Source organism: Lissotriton helveticus, chromosome 6 (assembly GCF_964261635.1).
Source record: "Lissotriton helveticus chromosome 6, aLisHel1.1, whole genome shotgun sequence".
Lineage (NCBI taxonomy): Eukaryota > Metazoa > Chordata > Amphibia > Caudata > Salamandridae > Lissotriton > Lissotriton helveticus.
Genome location: NC_136067.1, coordinates 234,652,758 through 234,679,234, shown reverse-complemented (window position 1 = coordinate 234,679,234; position 26,477 = coordinate 234,652,758). Strand labels below are relative to the sequence as shown.

At 43.6% G+C, this 26,477-nt stretch overlaps 1 protein-coding gene across 1 annotated transcript in view; it reads left to right on the top strand.

Moving 5' to 3' along the window:
* The window catches only part of LOC144762241 (uncharacterized), an 875,873-nt gene that overhangs the window by 749,333 nt on the left and 100,063 nt on the right, over window positions 1-26,477 (top strand). The window contains exon 16 of the mRNA XM_078647384.1: window positions 8,698-8,841. Within this exon, the coding sequence (XP_078503510.1) occupies window positions 8,698-8,841 (144 nt within the window). The remainder of the gene's footprint in view (window positions 1-8,697; window positions 8,842-26,477) is intronic.

Below are 26,477 nucleotides of genomic sequence, written 5' to 3'. Positions count from 1 at the left end.
ATTTCCTATTTGCTATTGATAACATTCGGAGTTTGCTGCGTGTTTTTTGCTTTTCTATATAGTCTGAGCTCCTAGCTAGAGAGTTCATGCATTTTATGCACTTCTACCCTGCCATTTCCCTTAGCCCTTTGTTGAGCTAGCCCAAATTACTGCAAGCTACTGCTAACAATGATTTTCTTGTTTTCCTTCCCCTTTTTGAGGAAACTTTCAATATTTATGCTACATCATAGCTACTACTGTGATTAATTTCCTTTTCACTGGATTCACAGTTGCTATGGGAACTGCTGGGGAACTCAGCTGAGTATCCAGATCTGCTCTTAATGAGGAGTTTGCTTTCTTCCAATTATTAGCTTGATGCTCCGAATCCTTGCTCTTTTCCAAAAGTAACTCTTTATGGGTTTCATGATAGGTTAGGTTAGATCCTTTTAGATTAAGATAGGGACTATTTCCTTTATGGAAAACACTGTTATTTTGAATGCTGCCTCTTGTTATGTTGTATAATTCGTAATGTACCTTTAACCATACACATTCCACATTCCATAGAATGTAGTGTACAGTATTCCACCTTCCTCCAGATATTCCACTTTGATTCAGTTGAAGCTGAATGACCACCTATCAACAGTGTACCTGCTTGTTCAAGGAATAAACCTACATTAAAATATATTGAAGTGTCTGTCTTCAATACAACAAGTGGCGACGATCGGGATGCCATACCTCTACTCTTCGAAATTTAAAACTTCCTTGTGAAACAACAAGCAGAGACGACGTTACGGAGCTTTTGGAAGCGCCTTGGAAGAAAACGAAAAAAAAAATACTTCGAGTCGATCAGTGGTGAGCACATTTTAAATGTTTTGTGGAAATACTAACATCAAAATTATTTAATCATAAAACTTGTTGGAGCAAACGCGCATCATCATTCAGAGCCCTTACCGTTACACTTTAAATGATGCAGACAGAAGTCTCCGCGCGTGGCTGCCTCTGATGCTCCTCACATCCGCACGCTCACAAATTCTCCGGCTATCTCCAACATTGTTGCTCCTACGTCAGACGTTCAACGTGAACGTGTGCATCATACACGGCGGCCATTTTGGATTGGGCTAACCAACTCGTAGTCGGAAAAAACTGTATTACTGACACAAGTGAATTCAGCTGTTTAAGTCACACTGGGAAGTGACTATTGGAAGCATTTTAAGGTATTTACAAGCATTTCTTATATGAACTAAGAAATTCTACTTTTGGCTTTGACTTATCTTTTGGTCTTTACAAACAATTACATTTCCTGGATTTTAAACTCTCAGGTGGTGAAGAAAGGACAGTGAAGGAGAGACTATTACATTTATCTTGTTTCTCAAATAAATAATAATAAATTATTTCTTTCACTGAACAATTCCACCGGAAATTCATCAAAATTTTTATATTTAATTCTTGAAAATGAGCCAACAAACTTTCTCCTTGAGTAATCCGCAAGACTTTTGGTCCAAAGGTTCTTCACCAGATTTGAAATGGTTGGAGTGGAAGGACCACTTTCTAAATTACATGGAAACTGTGGACTCAGATGGCAAAATGTCAGCAGAACAGAAAAAACGCATCCTTTTACACTCTTTAGGTCCACAAGGTCTTAAGTGCTACAATCAGATGAACAAACCTACAGTTGGGGCTGGGGACAGTAATATTTTTACTATTGCTCTGTCAAATTTAGATAAGTATTTTGCCCCCAAGGTTTGTATTGGCATTACGCGATATAAATTTTTTCAGAGGAAGCAATCCAAGAATGAAAATATTGATGACTATGTGGGTGAGTTAAAAAAGATGGGGAATGATTGTGCGTTTGGTGTATTACTTGATGATTTAATTCGTGATCAAGTGGTCATGCACGCAAACAATCCTGCAATTCAAGAACGTTTATGGATGAATGGTGACGCCTGTCTAGATGACATTTTAGCTTTAGTTCGTAAAGCTGAAACCTCCAGCAGGTGTGCCAGTGCCTTGAAATCTGATAACACTACAAAAGATATAATTGCCAAAGTTAGCTCCAATTATAAAAAATTCAGCAATTTCAAACAAAAGAATGAAACTTGGACAAAACCTAAAATAGGTGGCGAGACTACAAAATGTTACAGCTGTGGGAGTTCTGAGCATTTAGCTTTCGCTAAATCATGTCCAGCTAAAAAAAGTAAATGTGGTGCGTGTGGTCTGTATGGCCATTATACCAAAGCATGTACAAGAAAGACTAAAACAGTCAAATGTATTCAAGAAGATGTTGACTCTGATAACAACTCTTCCAGTGGTGATGATCAAGCCTCTGAATGTGCAGTAGTCCTAAAAAAGAAACTCCTTCTCAATATTCAGGATGGATGTTTATTAGTTGACAATAAGCCTGAATGTTGGATGCACATAGGAGGTGTGAATGTTAAAGTTTACGCCGACTCTGGCTCGCCTTACACAATTATAAATGAGGACGTTTGGCGTAGCAATTTTATTGACCAAATTGGTTCAAATTTATCATCTCCTGATATTGACCCAGAAGGTTATAATGGGGGGAAAATTGATATCATAGGTTATCGTTGGCTAAAATTTGAATTCAAAAATCGCAAATCATATGGTAAATTATACATTTAAAAAAAAAGACCATCAGTTTTAGGATGGAAAGATCAAGGTGATTTACACATAATTCTTGATCCAAATTCTGTAGAAAAGGTTCTTGTAATGGATGAAGGGACAAAAACTGGTGATGTACTGCTAAAGAAATTCCCTTCTGTCTTTCAGAAGGCAATTGGCAAACTAAAAGATTTTGAACATAAAATAATATTAAAGGATAAAGCTGTTCCAAAAATTCATAAGGTCAGAAGTGTCCCCATTGCCTTAAGACAAGATGTGGCATCAGAACTCGACAGATTAGTCTCCTCTGACATCATTGAACCTATTGAGGCATCTGCTTGGATTTCTCCTTTGGTGGTAGTAAAACGTGCAAACGGAAAACTGACACTCTGTGTAGATTTGCGCCATTTAAATGATAATATAGTAGTGGATCAGTTTCCCTTACCAAAAGTAAATGAGATGTTAGCTTTGCTCGATGGGGCTAAGTGGTTCACCACAATTGATTTATCTGCCGCATACCACCAGATTTCTTTATTTAAAGATAGCAAGCAATACACCGCTTTTATAACTCCACAAGGTTGTTTTTAGTTTAAGAGAATGCCTTTCGGCTTAGCATCAGCAGCTGCTGTTTTTCAGCGCTTAATGCACAGGTTATTCTCCACTGTAAAGAACACAACATTTTTCCAAGATGATATTCTTATTTTTGGAAAACACAAGGAGGAACATGATAAAACTCTAGAAGACGTTTTGAGCATTTTGGAAGAAAAAGGTCTGACAATTGAATTTTCAAAATGTGGATTTGCCAGTGATCATGTTACCTATTTAGGTCATGTTATAGACTGTGAAGGAATTAAACCTAAGCCTAATCTCATAGATGCTATCAAATGCGCTCCATCTCCTAAAGAGAAAGATGATGTTAGATCCTTCATAGGTTTAGCTGAATTTTGTTCTAAATACATTCCCAATTTTGCAACCAGAACGTATAATATTAGACAACTTTTGAAAAATAAGACAAAATTCGTGTGGTCTGTAGAATGTGAACAAGATTTTGAAGACATAAAGAGCTGCATAACAAACATTGCTTCTTTGAAAAGTTTTAATCCTGAAGCACAAACCATTATTACTACTGATGCCAGCATCAAGGGTTTGGGTTCTGTCTTGTCTCAGGTTGGTATAAATGGAAAAGAACAAATAGTAGCTTATGCATCTAGGTCTTTATCACCTAATGAGGAAAAGTATTCAACCATCGAAAAAGAAACCTTAGCATGTGTATGGGCTGTGAACCATTTTAGAGCTTTTGTGTGGGGAACAAAATTTATTTTACGATGTGATCACAAACCGTTACTCAGAGTCTTAACCACAGAAGGAACCATTAATACTTCTGCAAGAGTAGCCAGACTAGCAATCAAGTTACAAGATTTCTGTTATAAGATGGAGTTTGTACCTGGGAAAGAGAATTGCATAGCTGATTTTTTGTCTAGAATGCCCAAACAACTAGTAGAATGTGAAGATGAGTTGTGGAATTCTTTTCAAGTTGCATATGTACAAGACCTGGAAGGTACTGGTATAGTGAAAGATAAGTGGGATGAAGAATACCTTAAAGATGATGAATTAACATCAGTCAGATCATACCTAGCTGGTTCCTGGCCAAAAAAAGTGGATAACAAACATCCTTTGAAATCCTTTTGGGAAGTCAGATTTGATCTAAGTATCAGGGAAAGTAATATTTGGTTTGGTGAAAGGGTCATTCCTCCCAAAACGTCGCGTTCATCTATCATGGCTTTATGCCATGAAGGTCATTTTGGCATTGTACGTTCCAAACGCACTGTGAAAACTTCATTTTGGTGGCCTAGAATGGATGCAGATATAGATAAATTTGTGAGAAATTGTAAATCATGTCAGGCTGCTGATAAATCCTTGGTTTTATGCAAACCTCCTATGGGCACTATGGTAGAACCTAATTCACCATGGGAACACACAGCTATTGATATAATGGGTCCCATTGGAAACGATCAAAAATATATTCTGGTATTGATGGATCTTTTCTCAAGATGGCCTTTTGTAAGGATAGTTGATAAAGCAGATACAGATACAGTATTACAGTTCTTAGATAATTCCTTCACTTTGGAAGGTATTCCCTCTGTTTTATTGAGTGACAATGGCGTTCAGTTTATGTCCAATAAAGCTAAAGAGTACTTCGATAGATTAGGTATCAAACACAAAACCACTGCTTTATACAACCCAAACAGCAACGGCATGGTTGAGCGTTTCAACCGAGTCATCAAAAACACCATTCAGATGTCTGCTGGTAACAAAGATTGGGAAACCCAAGTGTTAAAAATGGTTTGGTCTTACAGAACATCTATCTGTGATGCCACAGGGTTTCCTCCTTTTGTTCTTATGCGTGGCAGAAATCCACGAACAAAATTCACTCCTGGATGGTTGTTCAAAACTAATGTTGTTAATTGGTCTGAAGATTTTATAAAAGAAAAGAACCTGGCTTCACACCTAAAGAGTAAAACTTGGTATGATTCAAAGCACAATGTTAAAGATGTTGACATTGTGGTAGGACAAAACTCCAAAGGAGGAAAGTTGTTTTTTTGAACCTATGCAAGTAGTGGAAGTCATGAATAATTCTGTTCATCTTACAGATGGACGGGTCTGGAATCTTAAAAGAATAGCTAAATGTTATAATCCTATAGAATCTTTAAACAAAAACAAGTTACCAAATTCTGTTTCCTCACACTCTTATGGCAAATCCTCTAATTTATTTGACTTGGAGGATTTGACATCATCAATTTCTACTGAGTCATCTGATGATAATGTCTCCAGTGAAGTTGCTCTTAACTCCAATTTAACAATTCCTAGTGTTTCAGATGTAACTGATCAAGTTCCAGTGACAAGTTTAAATGTTCCTAAAGTCCTTGATTCAGGTCATGACAGTCAAGAAACTTCCAACACTAACAGGAATTCTAGACGTAAAAAACAGCCTCCTGTTTGGTTAGCTGATTATATATCAGAATATGTTCCATTATAGTGCAAAATATATTGTTATATTTCCAAAATTGTATGTTAATTTAGTTCAAAGGAAAAGGATGATACATGTTATAATCAATTAATGATTATTATATTATTTTAAATTTTGTGTTCAATTGATTATTGTATTATTTAAAATTTTTGCGTTCCAAAGGGGATGTGTTATGTTGTATAATTCGTAATGTACCTTTAACCATACACATTCCACATTCCATAGAATGTAGTGTACAGTATTCCACCTTCCTCCAGATATTCCACTTTGATTCAGTTGAAGCTGAATGACCACCTATCAACAGTGTACCTGCTTGTTCAAGGAATAAACCTACATTAAAATATATTGAAGTGTCTGTCTTCAATACAACACCTCTATCCACATTTGTCCACAATATGTCTGTAAACAGACTTATCTGACTAACTTGAATAAAGGCTAAACATACAGACTGATATCTTAATAGGAAAATACATTTTTTTAAACGTCATTATCCCTCTCATCATTGACTGAACATTAAATGCTGTAAGTTGATGATTTTTTTAGAAATGTATTCTTAATCAGTGGCCAAGATTCATTGAGCTGAGCAAGAAATTAGCGTGGAAATTGGAGGTTCACTTAGTAAGTTTTAAGGTAGAGCTGTTTATACATTTTTTATGGGATTTCCATGCCCACAATCTCTACAGTAAACTCCTTCTTATAATGGTAATGAAAATAGCTGGCAGTTTAGGCCATGTGCTGATTTATCCATATCCCTGAAAGCCCCAAACAAAAGGAGTTAAGGGAACTGAGGGGCCTTGGTGAAGGATCCAGCATCTCTGGCTAATAGCAAAACTTCCAGAGTCAATACATGTGTCTGAAGCCCCAGAAAATATTTTAGTTTGTTGCATTGTCCTCAAATTAAAAAGAAAATAAGACGGTGTGGTGTACCAATGGACTTTGCGGAAGGACCTGGCTCCTTTTGACCACTTCCTCCCATAGCTTGTGGCTGCCTGTGTAGTCAATCAGTTTGACTTCATCCCCCAGAAACGATGGAGTTTTTCACACGCTCTACTAAGATTACCCACATTTACTAATAAACAAGGTTGAGTAAAAAGTTATAATAAGAATAAGTAAGAATTCCCTTCTGATAATCAACTGGCCTTCCTGTTGAAAGAATTTTAAGATGGGCAGGGCTAAAATGTTCATTGCAGGATGATTTATGTAAGTTACCGAGGTCCTTGCCAGCCCAGGTGGGCCAAGCATTCATGTACTATAAATGAAAATGGTACAATAAAGCATATTGTTCATATCTCAGCGATAAAGGGGCATAATTCTGTTTTCAAATTCAGTTTTTGGGCTAAATTACATAAATGCATGAAAGATCATAGTTTAATCTGCCACTCAGGCCACTTCATATAAATGTAAATGTAGTATGGCTTATATAGCGCACGTATCACCCCCGAATGGCTCTCAAGGCGCTGTACACATACCGCTGTGGAAACCTACCTGGCCTTTCCCTGTGAAGTTCCCACTCCTGGGCACCCCCAATGTGAAGCCAGGCATCCTAGCGCTGTTGGGGCTGTTGTGGAGATTAAACAAGCTATTGCCCAGAGTTGCAGAGTGCGACCCATGATTAAAATAGGCACCGAGGCGAGAATGATCAGGTCCGGGGAAATTGAGACAAAGACCCGCCGAGGCGGGAATTGAACCCTGGTCCGGGCCAGACCTCTGCATCAGGGTCTGCCACTCTAATCATCTTTATAGATGGATTGTTCATGTGTACCTCAGTCGCAGCCACTCGTACTGTGAAGTGGTGGGGCAGAGGAGGGAGAACACAAAAAAAATACGTTTATAAACACATAATATAGCACTTACCTGCTTCGACGACCGCCATCTTTCACCTGATCCTCGCCTCCTTCCATGAGGTGCTGCACACAGTGCAGAGTCCCAGCTGTGAATCCCAGCACTGCTCTCATGTTAGGAATACTATTCAGCACTGGCATTGGTCTGTGTGCCATGGTTTAGATACTGGGAGCATGTGTTGCCTCTCCACCCTCTTGTGCAACACAGCTTGGGTTGGAGAAAGGCTAAGTGGGCATGATGATTTGGCCAGCTGTTTGGGGCCGGCCAAACCGTCTTTCCCACTTAGCAGTGCCCACAACTCTCCACTCCTCCCTGGTGCTTTCTGAAGTGCCACGTCACTAGGGATGTCCCCGCCCCTCCTTTGGCTTGGCTGGCAGCTTGCAGGACAGAAAATGATAATAAAAATGTTTTATTATCATTTTATTTATGTTCCTTGCCTCTGCTGGCTTTCAGTGGGGGCGACGTTCTTGCGGCAGAACAAAGGAGCCGCCCCTGGTGTAGCTTTAATAAAAGGGCAGGGAGGTATCTGGAGCAGTGAAAGATGGGTTAAGAGTGAAAGCCTATTGCAGAAGATGTTGAAACCCTCCACATACTGCGTCAACATACTAGTGTCATTTCTGCACTGCAGTAAGTGAACATGCACTTGGTTAGAAAATTGCAATTTTATTTTCAATGGTTTTCTTAGAAAAATATAATCCTTGTCCACACCACCATTTACTACACACATTTTGTGAAATAATGGATTGAAGCACTTATCCCAATATTTACCCTGTGTGATGGTCGTCAGATTTGCAACTTCAATCTTGTGATGTTTATCCCCTTGAAAATGAAGCTTTTTACATTTACAACACAGGTGTACTAAAATTATATAACAATTGAGTAACGACCACTGAAGCAAGCCATAGATGTATTTCTTTCTTTTTATAGATTAAATCTTGCTGTCTCTTTTAATCGCATGTGTATTATACTCAATTGCATTGTTTTCAGTAAACAATGTCTAGTGATTTGGGACTGTAGTGCTTCTAAAGACTCTCTGCTGAAGTCTCAGTAGCAGGACCTGCTTCAGCTCCCAGTTGCCTGCCCTGGCTTTCATGGGAAGGATATTTTAGTGTCAGTGCTCTTTTTCACAGCTGCAGTGACCAGATAATTATTTAAAGTCAGAAGGCAGAGTATGTAATTTATTAAAATATTTTTCAATAAACAGCTGATATGTGTCTGTTTTTTTACAGTAAATGAATTTTCTGCAGAAACACAGTGTTTTGAAACTACGTACAATTATACAAGCTGTGACATGGACAGAACTGTAATTGATTGCATTGTGAATAATACTCTGAAATCCACCACAAAAAGTATGATCGTGAGACCTCTAAAAGGTAGGACATTTTAAACTTGTAAATGCATTGGATGCAGTTTGATAGCATGGTTATATGTTGATATATGTAGATGTTCTACAAGTTTGAAACTTTCGGTAATGATATATGCCAACTGATCATAAAGGCAACTCAGCTACTGAGAAACAACTGCGTGAAGTGACCTCGTTCCAGGTAAGGACTTAGTTATGGTTAAATACTTAAGCATTATTCAAGGGGAGAGCACTCCCGGGTACTTACTGACTAGTGTGGAATAAGAGAGCTCGAGGCACAGCTCAGTGTCCTTCATCCCGGTCAATAATGACTTGGGAAAGCCCCCAAAAACCTCTTGGATATCACTATTGTAAATTAGACCTTTATTGTTTGACATGCAAGTAACAAAATGGTTTGATAGATGGAGTGTTTTTCTTATGTTATGTATACTTATAAAGCATTCTATCGGCATGGGTATCCTAGAGATGATCAGCTGTATGTTGCCAGACCTGCCTTTGGCAGGTTAATTAATTGAAAAGCCAGTTCTTCAGCTTCTTGCAGAATTCAAGAAGAGAGGAGCAGGCTCTGATGTATAGTGGGAGGCCATTTCATGCTTTATAAGCAATGTAGAACACTCATCATCCTGATCTGGTTTTCATGTATGCGAGGGATTTGTGTGAGTAGAAGTCCTGTGGAGTGGCAGTATCTGGGTAGTTGGTTAGAGGAGACGTTGTTCAGGTAAGTGGGGTCTATGTTGCGTAGTGCCTTGAATGTGTGTATGAGGAGTTTGAATTGAGCACGTTTGTGCATCGGGAGCCTGTAGAGCTCCCTGAGATGTGGTGTGATGTGAGTTCTTTATGTAATGTTGAGGATGAGTCTACCTGCCAAGTTCTGGGCAGTGGCGGTTGGTCCATAGGGGCAGCGGTGCGGCGTCACACAAAAGAAACGGCTCACTGCAGTTTGGGCAACAGAAATGTAAGCAGACAAATGTGTCTGTTTACATTTCCGGGCCGGCCTGTGCGTCACGGGTGAAAGTGCGCCTGTGTCAAGGCACAGCGCACGCAGACGAGAGCAGGAGTCCAGAAGATGGTTCGTCTGCGCATGTGAGTGAGGAGCATCACCCCTCACTCACATTCACAAACAATTAGGCATGCCTAATGTGGTGCAGGTGTCTGGAGATAGGATCCTGCTCGGGCGGTGACGCGTTTTTTGCAAAGTTGCCCCATGCCCTATCAAGTGGTAGGATACAAAGTAAGTAAACAAGGGTTAGCCGACACCCTGCGCATCCAGTCTCCTGATTTAGCAGTTAGCATTGCAAAAGAAAAGAGCGGGGAGAAGTTAGTTCCACCGCGTTGCAGAGACCTGGTGCGACGCGGGACCGGAGGAGAATGGAGATGCCTGGTGAGTTTATTTTTTAATTGTATTCATTAAATTAATCCCCACACCGCCTCCCGGCGCGTACCCGGCATCCCCGAGTCATGCAGGCCGCCAGGAGAAGCATCCGTCGCCAGACGATTCCACACTGAACGAGATCGTACATCTGATTGAGGGGTAAGCAGGTGGGGCGACATAGCTCAAGGCCAAGGTGGTTCAATGGGCTAATGCTGCACCACGCAGAGCAGAAGTGCGGGTGCATACTAAAAGTCATTGCTGCCAATGCGCAAGTGTGTTCAAACTTTCAACATTTTTAGAGGAATAAAATGCGTAGCTGACGCTGCAAGGGCTATGAAACTACCCAGGTGCCGAGTGCAACGTAAGCATAAGGTATTTTTTGTTTAACTGGACTTTATTCCATCGAGTTGCGTCAGTCGTGTTGAATGCAGGGTCTTGTTGTTTTGCATTTTGATTTATGGTTTCATGAACCATTAGTCAACTTCCTCTTTATATTTGTTGTAAAACCTTTGGTAACCGGTGCTCTTTGTGTTACTTTGTACCCGCACTGGTATAGTTATTGAACCTAACACCAAATATACCACACACAACTCTTGTACAGATCTAGTAAGAACTATTAAAAGAAGTGCGAGATTCGACTCGAATCTGCATTTTATTTATTTACTATTTATTATTTAAACTTCTAAAGCGCGCAGCTACCCGCAATGGGTTTCCCGGCGCTAATGGACAGACTGAAGAAGAAGACTGGCAGGCTGAATTTACAGGCTACAAATTACTGACAGAAGAGCCACGTTTTAAGTCCCTTGCGGAAACAGAGAAGACTGGTTTCTGTCTTTAGAGTCACAGGAAGAGTATTCCAGAATTTGGGGCCTATATGGGCAAAAGAACGGCCTCCCATTTTTGCCAGCCTAAATCTGGGAACAGAAAAGTCACCATGTAGTGATGATCTTAAAGTTCGGCTAGGTTTATAAGCCTGGATAAGGTCCCGAAGGTATTTAGGGGCTGAGCCATGTTTGATTTTAAAAACGTGACACAAAGCTTTGAATTTGATTCTATGAGGAATTTTAAGCCAATGAAGGTCGCGAAGTGCTGTAGAGGAAGATGTTCTCCTGGGGATGTTGCAGAGCAGGCGGGCAGCAGCGTTCTGCACAACCTGGAGTTTTCTTATAGTTGTTAGGTCGGCTCCAAGATATAGGATGTTGCCATAGTCCAGGCGGGAAACAACCAACGCCTGGACTACCGTTTTTCGTGTGGAAAGGGGCAACATCCACAGGATCCTCTGTAGCCATCTCAAGGTGGCAAAACAGATGGAGGCCACCTTTACAGCCTGCTGTCTCATTGTGAGTTTCTCATCAATGAGAAACCCAAGGTTGGGAACTACGGTTACTGGTTGCGGAGTTGGTCCCATATCAGGGGGCCAATGGTGGGGGCCCCAGAGGTCCTTATTCTTACCCAGTATCACGACCTCGGTTTTGTCACCGTTTAACTTTAAAAAGTTAGTCTTCATCCATCTCGAGACCCGGATCAGACCTTCTTTCAAAGCAGAAGTATTATTGCATTCTTTATCAGAGAGAGAAAAGATGATCTGTGAGTCGTCGGCGTAGGAGTACAGTGTAAGACCCACTTCTTCCACAATAGTGGCTAGAGGTCTTACACGCTCTAATGTCAGCCAATTTACATACCAGCTGAGAAGGGTTTTGTAGAAGTCGGTCCCATTTGTCAGTAGCCGGAAGCCAGCTACAAAATGCATTTCTCGACTCTGTGTGCTTGCCTATTTCATTTACCCTACCATTAGAGATTGCATTCATGCACATCTTGCATATTCTCGAGCAAAAAATTAATTTGTGCCTCTTCCACCTTTCAACCAAAATGACTTCACATGCCAACCAAGGTTGCGATTATGTTTCAAACGTGGCTAAGTGGCAAAATTTTACATTTTAGTGCACTGTGCAAATACGCCTTTCCTGGACCTGCACTGGACCCACTCCCCCCTGACATAGCCGCCCGCCTCTGCGTTGAAAGCTCCAGGAGACTTATTTTCTTAGTGATACTTTAGGTTTGTGCAGCAGTCCAGGGATGTTGAAAAAGCTGCTGTCTCTTAAGAAAGCTGGCGCAGCCTTCTAATAAGAGTCATTTCCGCCACTTCACCTTGAGCCCGACGTTGGCTGTCACCCGGAGACAGCATTATTTCAGGCTCGGTAGACCCTCCCAGGTGACTGCCTTTACTCGGCTCACATTTGTGTCACACACAGCTTTAAGTGCATGCTCTATTGTGTGTTTTTCATCTCTCTGATACCGACATAAAAAGGGAAGGAAAGGGCTTCATATGAGTAGATGGCATCTGTGGTGTCAAATAACGGCTCTGAGCCGGGTTTAAAGCCAAGCGCCGCTGGCATCATCTTCTCAGCGCTATATCCTGACTCGAATAAACGCAGAAGTGTCTCGGCGAAGAGTAGGTACAGCCGTTGTATCACAAAGCGGCAAAGGGGGGCATGGTGCCTTCAGACCCAGGGTTGTGCCTCGGACAGACTAGCTGGTACCCACAAACGTAGCCAGGACAGAGGGTACAGTGCATCATAGATGTTGCTTTGAGGACAGTTCACACGTAAGAGACAGCTTAACATAAGCAGTTGGAGGAGTGGTGTGTGCTTGTTCTGAAATTTTATGCAGAGCGCGGAGCCTGCAGATGTATGAGTCGTTGTGAGTGGAAGGATCTGGGCCAGGCATATTCTGGCTAACCCATGCCAGCCATGCTGGTGTGCCTAGATGACGTGGGCTTGTGACGTGTTCTGAAGGTGGCCAACGACTCTCCATGCTGGAGTATCTGATTGGAATTGTGGCGTACGTGTTGAAGGTGGCCGAGGACTCCCCATGGTGGTGTGCCTGGATGACGTAGGCTTCGCAGTGTGAGGTTATATCTTTTTGAAGCAGAAACTTCTCTGCATAGAATGCAACTTGATGTTTTTAAATAAATATTTCACTGTTTCTAACGCATTTTGTTCATTAAATAAACTGTTGATAAAAATATTTATATGGAGACATAGGACCAGATTCGTAAAAGTATTTTCACGTGTAAGTTGTTCTCAGTTTACATTTCTAAATGAAGATATTTGCGCACATCATAGTTGGTATACACAAAATGAATTTTCTCATACTTCATATTACTCCATATGTTCAATAGTCAGTGCCATAAAATCTGCAGGGTAAGTTGTTGCTATTCTAGAGTTGGGAAGATTCCCAAAATAGGTGAACATTTGCAAACATCAAACTAGTGGGTATTTAGAAACCTTTTGTGTGGCATCGTCCCACCGGTCAGACCATTACTCTTGCCAGACCCATGAGTAAGTCTGTTTTCAGGTTCAAAACAAGGAGGAAACATCTCCAATATTGGTGGTTCTACAGGGAAGAGATTCCTCTAGTGAACTGATATAGTATATGTACCCCAGTGTTTGTGTGCGTGAGGTTGTTTGCCATTTCTCAGTGGGAAAGAGTAGCAGAGAGCAGAGGTAGGTGACCGACGGGGAACTGGGAGAGCCATTACGGACCTTTGTAATGTTTGGCATTCAGTAAAATGATGGTGATGAAGTCTGAAGGAGTTGTGATTGGCGCCCCGAACCCCCCTGATTGCCGTCGGGCTCGCTCGCTGCGCTTGCTCGCATATATTGATTCTTTTTGCATACGCCTCACCATATCCATATTTCTCCAGCCCCCTCAGTCTGGATGATTTGTAGTCTTCTATAGATAAATTTAGTTATACCAGAATAAAGGGTCTTCCTATAGTCCAACTTGCTGGCGACTAGGGCATGAGTGACCTTTTACCTTTTACCAGTATTGCTTGGGAGCCATTTCAAAATTTTCCTCAGGATCTTTAGGGTGTGGAAGCGAAATTCAGCGATGGCATTAACTTGTGGTGTCATGTCCATTTTGCCATTAATAATATCCTGCCTTGAGTGTTGGGTGTGGGTGTGAGTGTGAGTGTGACTGGTTACTAGTTGGAATCCCACTGTGAGATACCAAAGGTAACTACTTATGGCTGGTCAGTTTGGAGCTTGAGACAGTTAGCTTTCATCCAGTTAGTGACTTTGTCATCCAGCCACTAGACTTGTTTCCTTTCTTGGAGTGGTCATGTCCAAGAGGCAGAGTATGAATTGTCAGCCTAGAAGAGGTTGTTGATTTGTGTGCAGATTACTTTGGCCAGAAGAATCAAGTATACGAGGAAGAGGGTGGGTGATGTACCTTGTAGCACTCCACAGGCTTTTGAGGAGTAAAGTTCCAGGCTGACAGTTTGTGTCCTATCCATTAAGAAAGCAAACACAAGGAACTGATGGATGGAGTGCTGAAACTTTTCAAACAATCATTCCAGTCACAGATGAGGGTTGAATCCATCATCGTTCTTTAGCTCACTTCACTCCCCCAGTTCAGACGCAGCTATATGCAAATCAGTCTTGACCCTTTGCCTCATGGGAACAGTCCAGCCCGAGCTGCCAAGCCATGTCTTCCCTGGACCAGAAAGAAGCATCCAGGGACCGGTTTCTGGGTAACACCCCTCATCAGCCAGGCTAACTTGAATCCAGTGGCAAAGGACCCACGTCTAGGCATAGAATATATGACGTTACTACGGCAACAAACACTCCGCATACCATTGCCACAAATTTTTCACAACGCAAATACTTTTACCCAGCAAGTTTTTATAACGAAATAAATACAACGAGTTTTGTATCTAAACTATTAAAAATACATTAACAACGCATTTTTAATCAATGCATGCCAATACACCGTAAAAATATGTGTCATTTTATTAATATAAATTAGTCACTGCATTATTCTTTTTAAACTCTAACTTTCAAAATGTATTTTTTACTTAACTCTCTTTCATTTTTTGCAACACCACGGACTAAGGACCACGGACCTCTGCTGTACCCTGCCTGCTAGCCGCTGCTGCTCGCCGGACCCGCTGCGCGGGTCCCGCTTCGCGGTCTAGCAGCGTGTGGAACTTTGCTTGGGGCTAGTTGGGGCTAGTTGTGACACCGGCAGGGCTGCGAGGGTAGAGCGGGTGGACTCTGTGTTCCAGGAGTCCCCGCGCGCCCCTGTCAGCTGGGCTCCTCTCCCTGCCGGCCACGCCCCCTAGTTTACCTTAAAAGAAGTAGCCGTTCCCGCTGCGCGGGAGGGCGCCGGGAGAAGCCCGGGACAAGGGCGGGACCGTCTGTGGCCGTCCGGGGCCGAAGGAGGCCGGGCTGGGCCTGACCCCTTACATCTTGCAGTTTGGAGGATAGTGTCTCGATACAAGAGGGACATGGCAACAGAAGAGGCTACTCCGGGTAAAAATCCTAAATTACGTAATGGCTCACTGGAGAATTACTTTTCTAAGAAGAGCGAGGGGGAAAAGGACGCTACCTTAGCTGAGCGCAGGGCAGAGCGGCGCCGCTCAGTTGAGAATTTGAAATCTAGACCCCTCTCCGATAGTCTTCATGTATTGAACCGGGAGGGAGATTCGACTGACTTGATCGATTTGAGCGAGGTTAACACTAGCCAAGACGGAGTTCCTTTATTATTTCGGGACTTTGTAGCTACCCCCTCTCTGCCCTCAGAGGACATTGTAAGCGTCTCACCCACCCCCAGCTGTAGCCGTGTTATTGAGACTTCTAAACACAAGCAGCATAAAGTAAAGTCCTTACCTGTAGTTCAGATTCACCGCCCTCCCCCCAGTAAAAGAAGGAAGAAACAAAGGGTGGTACCAGGCACAGCCAAAACATCGCACACCGACTTTGGTAAAGGGTCTAATACTCTTTTTACACGCGAGGCTCCAACAGTTGTGGAGCAGGATCATACACCCCAGGGTGTGGCTATACCGACTCATTGCCCCGCTGTAGTGGATACACATGATGCGGCTCCAATTAACAACGATGGAGCGACGCCATCTGCTACTTCACCCCAACTTCCCTCTTCAGCGACAGGGTATTTGGAATTCTTGTTGAGATCTCTTCTCCGCCCTATTAATGAGTCTATTAAGAGGGTTGAAATTAGATTAACCATCCTGGAAGCTGCTATAACTAGTTTGTCCACTGCTACTATTAATAAAGGGAGTGGGGCGGTGCAACCTATACCCTCGACAGGGCCCCCTCCCACTATACCCTCAAAGAAACCTGGAATCTCTTCTGTCCCCGTTCAGATTAAGCAAATTAGCCAGTCCCAGGGCAGAGTTGACCCCCCTCCACAAAACACATCGCCGTCTAAACATTCAAAGGCAGCAGTCACTGCATCGGGTGCTGTCCCCACTAAACCACTCTTAAAGGCTTCGATTAGCAACACTCAAAATACACTCAGGGACGGTGAAAATAGTAGATCTGCTCATAAAAGGGTTCCACAAGTAGAGATCCCCCCAGAAGCTGTGCCTTACGTTGTGATTTTATCGGGGGTGCCACAGTTAACAGGTAATAAGAAGGAGGGATATGTTGACCTTAAGAATAAAATTATCCACTGGTTGAGGTTGCATAGGCCGATAGCACCGAATATAGATGGGGACATAGTTCATGTCAGAAGGATTAACTGGCTGGGGAGTACTACGAAAAATATAGAGGGGGACTTAGTGGTGGTTAACTTTAGAGACCCTCGGGCAGTTGATTATATCTTAAACTGGCCACCTGGGAATGGGGAAACTGGCATCACCCCACGGGCTTTAACATTCTTTTATCCCAGGCTTGAAGCCACTACCACTAAATACGCTAAGAGACCTCGGTCTTTTAGGCCGCCCCTTATAAATCCCTATATTAATAATCATCCCCAGTATGGGCATCAGTCCACCAGGATGCCTGATTTACACTCCGCTTGGTCTACGGTTCCTTATAGACATTCGCTGAACACGGGCTCCAGGATGAACCACCTAATACCGTTTACCCCGTTGGATACTTACAATCGGTTTTTCCAGCTGTCAGGGCTGGAAGACTGCGATTGAAGTTTGGGGCTTGGGGGGGGGGAGTATGAACTTTATGGAGCAGAGGATACTGGATTAAACGGAGGGATCATAGAAGCAGGAGTAGTTAGTTTACTTTCAGCCCATACGGCCATTACCAATGAACTTACTGAAGATTCTGGGCTAGCCGGGCCTCTACCTATTATGGCTGGTTGCTCTATATCTGTTACTTCACTGGTTAGGGAGGGGGGGAGCCATACGTGCAGGGCGGTCGATGAGAGTCCGACTGTGGTGGGTAACATTTCTATTCCTAGAGGACAACGGGTAATAAACCTCCTATCCTGGAACATTGCCGGGTTAAAGAGGAAGCTCGACATCCCGGAGTGGCATACATTCATTGAGCAGTTTGATGTTTGCCTTTTTCAGGAAACATGGAGCTTAGTCCCGCTACACAAATCGGGGTTTACCACCCACTTTGTGCCTGCTGTAAGCAAAGGTAAGGGCAGACCAGCGGGTGGGCTCATTGTTTGGTTAAAAATAGACCTGAATTGGGGGGTCACACGCCACAATGTGGAGTGTAATGATATACTCCACCTTTCGGCAAGAGGACGGGAGGATGCAGCCAGGCTCGATCTACTTAATGTTTACGTTAGAGGGACACCGGGTGACTCTACCTCTTCGACTCTATCAGCCCTTGAAATGGCCTTAGCCAACTGCTCTTGTTCGGCTAAAATTCTTGTGGGGGGTGATTTCAACTGTACTTTCGAACCCCTCCTTGGTGATGACCCTTTGGGAATTGAAGAGGAGGATTCGAAATGGTCCATTCCAACGCTCTCCCTCCCCACTATCAAGAAGTGGTCACCTAGGGTCATTCAATTGAATGCACTGACTAGGGATTTTAAATTAAGAGCCCTTAATGGCAGGACTTTATCCGACCAGTCAGGGGCAGTGACCTTTAACAGACTCTCAGGCCCGTCCCGAATAGATTACATCTTAATGGATGTTGGATTCTGGGCGGACCTTATTGATATGAAGGTCTCTCCTAGTCAGGATAGTGACCACAACCCCTTGTGCTGTAAGTTCAATTGGGGGGGTCTCAATGCCAGGGGGGTGAGTGACTCCTTAAAAACAACTAAAGAGGTGGTCCCATGCAATAATAACCGTAGATTAAAATGGGACAAGGCTAACCTTAAGGAGGACGATATGGGTAGCATTAAAACCCTGATTGAGGGCTTGACCTCTAAATTAGAGATCTGGGAGGGAGACAACTGGCCCATTGATCCCCATCACCCCTTACTTGACTCTGTCTATAAATCGACAATAGACCAAGTGGGCCAATTCTTTATTTCCAAGGGGAAAGGTAACAGGGCTCCCGCTATGCCGTCTACTCTTTGCAAACCATGGTATACTGAACATTGCAAGAGCACTAGGAAAAATCTGACAAGAGCTCTGCTTTCGGGTGACTCCTTGCTGGTTAGAGCGGCCAGGAAGGATTATCTGAAAGCATTATTTTTGGCCAAACGGGAGTGGGAGGAACGGCATTGGCAGGAACTCTCCTTGGCTGTGAGCAGTAGGAACCCGAACCTCTTTTGGGATTTGATTAACAAAACAAGGCAGGGTAAATCGCAACCACTGGCTGTTCATATAACTAGTCAGCAATGGTTTACTCATTTTTCATCCCTATATGGTGACATAGAGGAAACATCGAGTTTTGGGGTGAATGGGCTGGGTGAAGGGGCAAAACCGGACGACACAGACTTGTTATTTTCGCCCTCAGAAGTATTGTTGGCAATCAGACACCTTATCCCTAAGAAAGCCGCCGGGCAGGATGGGATCCCCGGAGATTTGCTGATGGCGGAGCCAGAAGTTTGGGCCAAACTAATTGCCAGTATAATGAATCTGATCACGAGGGGTCATCAAGTACCAGACTCCTAGAAAAGAGCCGAGGTAGTTACTGTGCATAAGAAGGGGGCAAGAGATGACCCTAAAACAAACTTCAACAAAGCAGACTCCGTCATAGCACCCCAGCTCCGAGACGTCATCAACTGCTCCTTCAACTCCGCCACCTTCCCGGAAAGCTGGAAACACGCTGAACTCACCGCCCTTCTGAAAAAACCCACAGCGGACCCCACCGAACTCAAAAATTACCGCCCCATTTCGCTCCTTCCATTCCCGGCCAAAGTAATCGAGAAAGCTGTCAACAACCAGCTCGCCGCTTTCCTCGAAGCCAACAAATCCCTCGACTCCTCACAATCTGGCTTCCGAGCAAAACACAGCACTGAGACCGCCCTCATCGCAGCAACAGACGACATTCGAACTCTACTGGACAATGGAGACACAGTCGCCCTCATCCTCCTCGACCTCTCTGCAGCCTTCGACACAGTCTGCCACAGCACCCAACGCCTCAGAAACATCGGAATACAAGGAAAAGCACTTGAATGGATCACCTCGTTCCTCACCGGAAGAACCCAGAGAGTCCGCCTTCCACCATTCAAGTCCGAGGCCACTGAAGTCATCTGTGGCGTACCACAAGGATCCTCACTCAGTCCCACCCTCTTCAACGTATACATGAGCCCCCTCGCGACCATCGCCCGCCAACACAACCTCAATATCATCTCTTACGCGGATGACACTCAACTGATCCTTTCTCTCACCAATGACCCCAGCACCGCCAAAACTAACCTACACGAAGGAATGAAAGAAGTTGCCGAATGGATGAAACACAGCCGTCTGAAACTGAACTCAGATAAAACAGAAGTCCTCATCTTAGGTACTTCCCCCTCTGCATGGGACGACTCTTGGTGGCCGGAAGCCCTTGGAAAAGCACCCATCCCGACTGACCACGCACGGAACCTAGGCGTTATCCTGGATTCTTCACTCTCAATGAACAGACAAGTCAGCGCCGTATCCTCATCCTGCTTCAACATTCTTCGCATGCTCAAAAAAACATTTCGCTGGATCCCCACCGAAACCAGAAAAACAGTCACCCATGCTCTGGTCACGAGCCGACTGGACTACGGAAACACCCTCTACGCAGGCACTACCGCTAAACTCCAGAAGAAACTCCAACGAATCCAAAACGCCTCAGCCAGGATCATATTAGACATCCCACGCAACGAACACATCTCTGGTCACCTGAAAGATCTCCACTGGCTGCCCGTCAATAAGAGGATCACTTTCCGACTGCTAACCCACGCACACAAATCACTCTACGACATCGGACCAGAATGCCTCAACTCACGACTGTCCTTCTACACCCCCTCCCGCCAACTACGCTCTTCCAGCCAAGCCCTCGCCACTGTACCTCGCATCAACAAGACCACCATGGGAGGCAGATCCTTCTCATACCTGGCTGCTAAAACATGGAACTCACTCCCCACCTACCTTCGCCTTACCCAGAACCACCTAGCATTCAGAAAGCAACTTAAAACGTGGATATTTGACAAGTAATCCTCCTCCCCTCCCTAAGCGCCTTGAGACCCTCTGGGTATGTAGTGCGCTATATAAATTCTTTGACTTGACTTGACTTGACCCTGCGAACTACAGACCTATTAGTCTGATTGATATCATCCAGAAAGTGGTCGGCAGGGTCATCATCTCGAGAGTAGATGACTGGATAGAGGAGGCTAGTGTTCTCTCCCACTTACAAGCGGGGTTCAGAAAGAAGGTTGGCACGATGGACCAGGTCTTTCGCTTTTTTGCAATCTATTGGAAGGCGGTTACCATCAAGAAAGGCAGTTTGTATATGGCCTTCATAGATCTCAAGACTGCTTTCGACCTGGTCCCTCGTGCAAAACTTTGGCAAATACTCGGTGAAATGGGGTTTCCCAGTAGTCTTCTGTATCTAATAATGAAGCTGCACGAGGGGAATTATGCGCGGGTTAGATGGGGATCGCAGGGACAATTAACAGATAAGATCCCTGTGCGGAGAGGAGTACGCCAGGGTTGTGTCATGGCTCCGACCCTCTTCTCCCTATTTGTAAACGGAGTGGTGGACCATCTGAAGGGGGAAGAGACGGACGCCCCATCCCTGGCAGGGGAGAAAATCCCCACACTTCTCTTCGCGGACGATACCCTATTAATTTCCAAATCCCCGGTGGGCTTACAAAAACTTTTGAACCTGTTTAGCTCCTTTTGCACTACCCGAGGCTTAACCATCAACACATCAAAAACCAAATTGATGGCTTTTGCCCCCTCAAAAAGATTTAAAAATCACCTCGTGCTCAATAGTGCCCCCCTTGAGCTGGTCACATCCTTTGACTATCTTGGAGTCCGGATAAACAGTCGTATGACCTGGAAAGATCATCTTTCCAAAATGCTACTTAGTCATCGTAGAGTTTCCGGGGTGACGTTGAAGGAACTCCGGGAATCAAGCAGCAAACCGGTCTCTCCAGTTATGGCCATCTATGAGGGACAGATTCTTCCGACAGCACTATATGGCTCCGAACTTTGGGGGTTCGAAGGGGTTACAGATTTGATGGTGGCAGAAAACAATTTCTTTAGAAAAGTGGTTGCTCTCCCCGCTTCAACACCAATGATCCCCCTAAGACTAGATTTGGGCAGAAGATCTTTAAAAGACTTGGTGAGGCTTCGCCCGTTGCTCTTCTGGTCCCGACTAAGAAGAACTGAGGAGCTTGCTAAGTATGCAGAAGGGATGGACGATCTACTCTTGCTGGACACAGGTAATAAAATAGGATGGCTAAAAAAATTGAAAGACTTGGCCATTAATCTGGGTCTAAGAGAGGCATGGGAGTCGCAATCCCCGCCACCTAAAGCCGTTATAAAAAAACTTTACTGGGATTGGGTTCAGAGTAAGGCCACGAGGGCTATGAATGTGGGTTCACTTACTGACCAATTTTTATCAATTAAGTGTGTGAGGAAATTGGAACCCTTTTTAGACCTGATAACTAAACCGTTGGATCGATCGCTGTACCTGAAACTGCGTTATGGGACGCTTCCGGTGCATGATTTCACGGCGAGTTGGTCGACCTCTGATGCCCTCCCACGTACATGTCCCGGCTGTGCGGCCCCCAAGGAATCGGTGGCCCACCTGTTTTTTGCATGCCCAGCCTACAAAGGGGCGAGGAAGTTTTGGTTGAAACCCGTCTGCAGGGAACTAGGGTTGAGGTGCCACAGACAGGCACTTCGTGTCCTCTCTACAGACTCTTCGTCTGCCATTATGATCTGTGGGGTGGCTAAATTTCTGGGAAATGCATGGTTGATACGCTCCCGTTTACTAAAATCCCGGGGGGCCCTACAGGCCGATACTAATCTTGATGTGTTGTAAATTTATTAAAAGGAGATCTCCTTGTTCTTATGTATTTTACAAACTTTTTACTGGTAAATTGGAATTGTATATGTATATGTACTCTTTTATGGTGATAATTTGCCGAATAAAGATATTACAACTTAACTGTAAGCAGATCTCTTTTGCAGCCGTTCTTGATCGAGACGCACTGTTACAAAGAAAATATTATACGTGCCTGTTTGCACTTTCATTTCCATTCATAAACATAAAAAAAGGACATAGATCCGCTAAGCACTGCCTCCGCATAACATTACAATGCGGTTCCTGCATGTATTATTTAGTGAATGTTAGTGCAGAGTATCAGGAAGAGACATCCATACAGGGATATTGTGTTGAAGAGTAGCTGTCATAGTTCTCCATACAGGCACATCGCACCGATCCTTCTCCCCGAATGGATCCTCTTCAAAGGTAGAATGAGGCAACATCTTTAAAATAGAACATAGTGTCAGTGAGGCCTGCCTCCGCATACCGTCAGCTTGCCAGTATTCATGAGGGATTTGGATTGCTGCAAGATTTTTCCCACCGCCACGTCCCACTGACTGTGTGCATATTCTGGACTGGTAAGCGACCAATGTAATCACTACCTCTACTGCATCGGCATATCTTTACAAAGAATATGCGTAGTAAATGATGCGTGTTAATGGTATATTCGTTGTAATGGTATGCAGGGTAAAAGACTGCATTGTAAAACACCAGGGGGTCCATTACAATGTCATGCGGATCGCCACCGCCATGGTGGCGGTGGCGATCTGCCGGACATAAATGCCCGCCCGCCACCCTTTTCCCCCCGCCACATTACAATGGCGGGGGGGGACCGCAACGTAGGCAAACACTGCCCGCCACTTTTCCGCCCCGGTCGCCTTGCGGCCGGGACGGAAAAGGGTTCATATGGTGGCGGTGTCTATCAGACACCGCCAGCCATATTTGGATGGGCGTCTGCAGTTGCATTTCCGTGGCGGCAATGCCGCCATGGAAAGGCAGGCGGACTTCACTCTGGGGGCCCCGTGCGGGCCCCCAGAGTGACGGAGAGTACGGGGGTGCACACGGGGGGTACCTGTGGTACCCCCCTGCATTAGCATAATCAAAGCGACAGGCACCGCGTGGTGCCTGCTGCTTTGATTATGCAAATGCTGAAATGCTTTTTTAGCACCGCCTGCCACAATACTAAAAATACAGGATGTGCCTGCCACTGTGGCGGGCACATCCTAATACTCCCCACGGGACCCCCGCCCTTATGGTGGGTGGTCCCGATTACCACGAGGATGGCGGGCGGGCAAAGTCCGCCCGCCATCCCGCCCGCCATCCTAATGACCCCCCAGTTGTTTAAATGGTATGCGGGGTAAAAGTATTCGTAATGAAAATGTTGTTGTGAAGGGTATTTACCCTAGGCATACCCTGCCAACTTAGGGCGAACTAAGCAAACACAAGGAGATGATGGATGGAGTGCTGAAACTTTTGAAACAGTCACACCCAGTCACAGATCTGGGTTGAATCCACCATCGTTCTTTAGCTCACTTTGCCACCCCAGTTCAGACACAGCTATATGCAAATCAGTCTTGACTCTGTGCCTCATGGGAACAGTCCAGCCCAAACTGCCAAGCCATGTCTTTGCTGGACTGGAAACAAGCATCCTGGGATCGGTTTCTGGGTAACACCCCTCATCAGCCAGGCTAGCTTGAATCCAGTGGCAAAGTGAGCAAGGGAGCCACATCCGGGCATACCCTGGCATATTAGGAAGACAAAGCAAGCACAAGGAGACGATGGATGGAGTGCTCAAACTTTTCAAACACTCACCCGAGACATGAATCTGGGTTGAATCTATCATCGTTCTTTAGCTCACTGTGCCACTGTATTCAAGTTAGCCCGGGTGATGAAGGCTGACATGCCCCAAAACCGGTCCCAGGATACTTGTTTCCGGTCCAGGGAGAAGATGGCTTGGCAGTTTGGTCTGGACTGTTCCCATGAAGCACAGGGCCACAATTGATTTGCATATGGCTCGGTCCAAACTGGGATGGCGTAATGGGCAAAAGAACGATGGATTTAACTCAGATCTCTTTACTGGGGTGAATGTGTGAATCATTCAGCATTCCGTCCATCATTTGTTGCAGTTATACGTTTCGCCCTCAGTGGGATGGATATGCCCAGACATGGGTCCCTTGCTCACAGTGCCACTGGATTCAAGTAACCTGGCTGATGAAGAGTTGCATACCCCAAAACCGGTCCCAGGACGCTTGTTTCCAGTGTCAAGGGAAGACCTAGCTTGGCAGTTCGGTCTGGACTGTTCACATGAGGCACAGGGTCAAGACTGATTTGCATATGGCTGGATCCAAACTGTGGTGGCGTAGTGGGCAAAAGAATGAAGGATTTAACCCAGATCTCTTGACGGGGGAGAATGTAGTCTTCTAGGTGAAAGTTAAGGTCTCTGAGGAGCATCCAGGGGCATTGATCATGAGGGGTGCAATAAAGTTTGTTATGTCCCTGGTGAAATTGGTGCGGGGTCCTGGTGGTCTTTACAAGGCTTCTAGGGAGAAGTTGACTGTGATGCATATCTTGAATGTGAGGTGTTGAATATAACTGGTGAGGGTGTCTGTGTAGGTATTGCAGCTGATGGTATCTTTGAATATGATGGCGACTCCACCAAAGGGCTTCTGTTGACGGGTTCAGAGTATGGTTGTACAGTATTTCCCATATTTCCATGGTACATTTGGTGTTTTCATGGTACTACTGTGGTGGAAGGTTGCACAAAGCATTTTGATAGGGAACATTTAATAAACTTTAATGAATGAGTAGAAATATTTTATGCTAAAACTTAATGTTAAATAATTGCATTTATTTTCTTTAAATGTAAAACCAAATCAGAAAACACTACAGCACTGTTAATTTAAATTTAACATGTAAATATTTACGGTTAATAAAGGTACATTTACGGTTAATAAAACAACATTTTTTTTCTTAACAATTATCAAATTATAAATTTTGCCTAAAGGAAATTTTTTCAATGTATTCATTATCCATTATATGTTTTAAAAAGTTATTTATGGAATTCATTTTTATTTTTATTGTTTACAAATTAGAGTTACATATTTTTTTTTAAAGAAAAGGTTTGCAAAATATTTTATTATAAAATAATGTTTTAATTGTTTTTAATAATATTTCAACATTTTAAATGAATTAAATGCTGTTATTTATTTTAAAATACGTTAATTTCATTTACAATACTTCCTATGAGGTTCTATTTTAGATCCATGTCTACATAATTTCTTATGGGAGGTTGTTGCAGTATCAGTGGTTGGCCATGCATGGTGCTGGACTTACCACTGCTCCTTTTTGCCTGTAGTAACTGACCCTCATAAATTTGGCTCAGGCGTATAGACATGAAAGCCTGCACATTTGAGTGTATTTACACTTGCAAATGGTGAATAGCCAAAAGTAGAAATGTTATTCAATTGTGTAAGATTAAACTGAGATGTGTATCTAACTCACAGGTGCACGCTACCGTTGTGAATTGCCTTGTTTATTTATCTTTTTGCTCTTCCCACTTCCCACTATCGTTGGTGAGTGGTTGAATCTCTCTGCATGAATGTGCAATACCTTCTAAATAATTTTATTAAGGGTTAACTGTAAGGAAATGATAAAACACAGTCAGAATATAATTTTTTTCTATAAAAATATGTATCTGTGTGTTTTTAGCCTATACATTAATACATGCAAATGACATTTGCTAGGGAAGAAGGTGTACAGACATGCTGACTCAACCTGTAATGGAACTTCGCTCAATTAATACATTTCATGGGTAGCTATCAACTGGTTAAGAAACAATTAAAATGCAGCATTTTGGTAGTAAATAGATTCCTCATTTACAATTCTGTATAATACCCAGACTGAGATGTCTAATTATAATGCTTACGACTGTTGGTTAGGTAAAGGTCCTTGAAATGTTTGTAATCACTTGGGCAATTATTCAGTCTTGGTCATTATTATTGTACTACACACACACCAATGAAATATAATAAACATTTACAATTACATCAATGGTGTATCAAATGTGAATTGTAC